We start from the raw sequence: 3,360 nt of genomic DNA on the forward strand, positions 1-3,360 counted from the left end.
CCAAAGTGGGCTGGGTTCCTGGGAGGAAAGGCAGGAATTTCATTACTGCAATCCTAAGAGTGGCAAATTTTATCATTTGTAAAATGCTTACACACCTATCTTATACTTCTGTAGAATAGACACACATTTAGATAGCCACCCAATTAAAAACAGTTAAGACTACAACCCTTCAATGGGACATCAAGATGGATCCTCAACCCACGGACACACTAAAATTTCAGCTGTGCTATTACAGCTCAGGACACTGGGCAAATTAAAACGCAAAAACCAATTTCTATGTCTACACAATGGGAATACATGTATAAGCAGGGTCTTGGAGCTAGGCAGTGTTATCCAATAATAGAGGTTTGGATAAATGGAATTTGACCTAAGATATACTTTTCAGCTCTAAACATAAATGCTTAACTTAGCTTCATACTGAATGACCTATATACATTAAGTGAAAAGTGATTCCAAGGAATATATATAAAACATGTATCTATAGATATAACCTAAATCTAAGTATGATTGTTTTATATTTTATTATCTCATCTAAAATATAACTAAGGCACCAGTATCTATAAGTTTCCACAACTTACTGAAATTTGCCAAGTTTAAAAGGAGTTATGACAAATGGCAGGATCAGGGTCAGATATTAAGATCTAGCTTCTGAGTTCCTTGCCTTTCATCACGCTAGGTTTCTAACCATAGCTGGTCCCATGAAAATCATCCCAGAAACCACTGACAGTTCCAAAGTTAAACCCACACACGTTCAAAACCCCCAATATTCATCAACAGCAAGATCTCATGTGGCAGTTAACACAATTCCATTTTCAAATGCTGTCATGTGTAAACTAGCTTACAATGGAAACAGGGTCAACCACCACAGGCTATCCATCTAATTCTAATTATTCTACTTAAAAAGTGGAATCAATTCTATAACACAACTCTATTCCCAAGACTTGTCATTATGAATAAAAGTCAACAAGACTTAACAACTGATTATAGATTTATTTAAAAAGGTTGATTTTAGGCATCGGCAATGGTGACTTCCACCTCGACTCCCGGCTCAATACTGATGGAAGTGATCTGCTTGACAATTTCAGAAGGGCTGTGCAGGTCAATGAGTCGCTTGTGGATCCTCATTTGGAATCGATCCCAAGTCTTAGAACCTTCACCACAAGGCGTTTTCCTCGTAGTTATTCTCAGAGTCTGCAACAAGAAAAAATGGAAACCAAGCGTTTATGATCTGTTGTGCTTCCCTAGGACACTTACAGAATCATTACAGATTCCATTTGAAAACTTCCCAGGGCCTCAGCCTGCACATACCGAACACCAGCAGCAAAAGCCTTCAACCGGTTTACCTCCAGAAATTACATATTTAACACGAACCAGATTTTACCAACATTTGACCCTGGGTGTGTATTGTTAGCCAAATCCTCCACCCTAAAAGGCAAAAATGCATTCCGATATCCAAATGCACATCAGAATCACCTTGGGAGTTTTTTGAAAAATACAAATGCCCAGGTATTGCTTTTTTTCACCAAAGCTCCAGATGTTTCTAACGAGCAGCCACGTTTAAAAGCAACTGGACTGTAACACATCCTTTTACCTAGTTTGCTTCACTTTTTCTATTTCATATTCAGTGCTCCTATTTCACTTAGTTTGTTTTCTAATTTCTCTATCTTCTCTCCAACTACCATCTTCCACCTCCTGCCCAGGACACTTTTCTCACCTTGGTAGGCATCCGAACTGGTCCTTTCACTTTGAGATTCTTTTCCTTCGCGCCTCTGATCAGGTCAGCACACACTGCAGGGAAGTAAAAGCATCCTTCAGTTGGTTCCCTTAACGCACAAGAGCCGGCTCAAAGTCGAACCGCCGCGGGCTCAGAATAGCGTATAAGACGATCACCTTAAGTCAACACAGCAATTCTCTCCTCACCGCCAACACGGCATACCCCGAGTGTGGACCACTCTTAACTCTATCTTTTGAAAGAGGACGCTGGCCCCCCGAGAGCCGACCTCGCTCAGAACAAGCCCCGAGACCCCCGAATTCGCCGCACTGACCCTTCTCCAGAGACTTCACGTTGCGGCTGGTGAGGGTGATCCTAATCCGGTGAATGGCCACCTCTGGCTCCACGGGAGTCTTGCCGGTGTCTTTAAAGGCCTGTTACCACACAAGTGAGAATAAAAAACTCTTTAAGAAGCTTGTCAAATCCTGGGACCAGCGCGCTCGGAGCTTCACAGTTCCTGGCGGCGTCTCATAAGCCCATTCCCTGGAGAAGCGAGTCCCGTTCCCTGCCTCCCGCCCAATCTACCTCCAGGACGCGACCCGGAAGCCCCCGACTCACCATGGCTGCGGCGTGGCTTCCTGACCGACTTGTTCCTCGGCGAGAGCGAACAGCGGTGAGTCAGGAGCAGGAGCGGGCGGCACACAGAGCCGCGGCAACGGCGACCGCGTCTTCCTCAAAGAGGAAGGCGTGAGGCCTGTGGGGCGCTTATATAGCCGCGCTCGCGTTTGCATCCGGGTCCCGCGCGCCTCTCTGCGCTGCCCCGGAAGAGGAATCGTCCGGCGGGCTCTAAGGCGGCTGCGTGAGCCGGGGATGGGGTTCCCGCGAAGGGGCAGGCTAGGCGTGGCTGCGCGCGCCCCCTGTCGGCCAGGCGGAGTCCGAGCGCCGGGAGGTAGACTGCTGGCGGCGCCGTCCTCGGGGGCACCTGGCGGAGGTGATGGGGACACTACAGTTCAGTTCAGTCGCTCAGTCGTGTCCGACTCTGCGACCCCACGAATTGCAGCACGCCAGGCCTCCCTGTCCATCACCAACTCCCGTAGTTCACCCAAACTCGTGTCCATCGGTGATGCCGTCCAGCCATCTCATCCTCTGTCGTCCCCTTTTCCTCCTCTGTCGTTCCCTTCTACTCCTGCCCCCAATCCCTCCCAGCATCAGTCTTTTCCAATGAGTCAACTCTTCGCATGAGTTGGCCAAAGTACTGGAGATTCAGCTTTAGCATCAGTGCTTCCAATGAACACCCAGGACTGATCTCCTTTAGAATGGACTAGTTGGATCTCCTTGCAGTCCAAGGAAACTCTCAAGAGTCTTCTCCAACACCACAGTTCAAAAGCATCAATTCTTCGGCACTTTGCCTTCTTCACAGTCCAACTCTCACATCCATACATGACCACAGGAAAAACCATAGCCTTGACAAGACGGACCTTAGTCGGCAAAGTAATGTCTCTGCTTTTCAATATGCTATCTAGGTTGGTCATAACTTTTCTTCCAAGGAGTAAGCGTCTTTTAATTTCATGGCTGCAATCACCATCTGCAGTGATTTTGGAGCCCAAAAAAATGAAGTCAGCCACTGTTTCCCCATCTATTTCCCATGA

The 3,360-nt window shown here is 47.1% G+C and overlaps 1 protein-coding gene and 1 non-coding gene across 2 annotated transcripts; both read right to left on the reverse strand.

Annotated features, from left to right (window-relative positions):
* Positions 1–970: 970 nt before the first annotated feature.
* RPS20 (ribosomal protein S20) lies at positions 971–2,452 on the reverse strand. The gene is made up of 4 exons (XM_004011685.4): positions 2,330–2,452; positions 2,046–2,145; positions 1,715–1,788; positions 971–1,191 (listed from the first exon to the last, which is right to left on the reverse strand). Exons 1-4 carry the CDS (start codon positions 2,330–2,332, stop codon positions 1,009–1,011), a joined length of 360 nt encoding a protein of 119 aa, XP_004011734.1. The 5' UTR covers positions 2,333–2,452; the 3' UTR covers positions 971–1,008.
* LOC114116498 (small nucleolar RNA U54) lies at positions 1,859–1,925 on the reverse strand. The gene has a single exon (XR_003590402.1). It is a non-coding gene; the product is annotated as a small nucleolar RNA U54 (small nucleolar RNA).
* Positions 2,453–3,360: the final 908 nt, after the last annotated feature.

Source organism: Ovis aries, chromosome 9 (assembly GCF_016772045.2).
Source record: "Ovis aries strain OAR_USU_Benz2616 breed Rambouillet chromosome 9, ARS-UI_Ramb_v3.0, whole genome shotgun sequence".
In the NCBI taxonomy this organism is placed as follows: domain Eukaryota; kingdom Metazoa; phylum Chordata; class Mammalia; order Artiodactyla; family Bovidae; genus Ovis; species Ovis aries.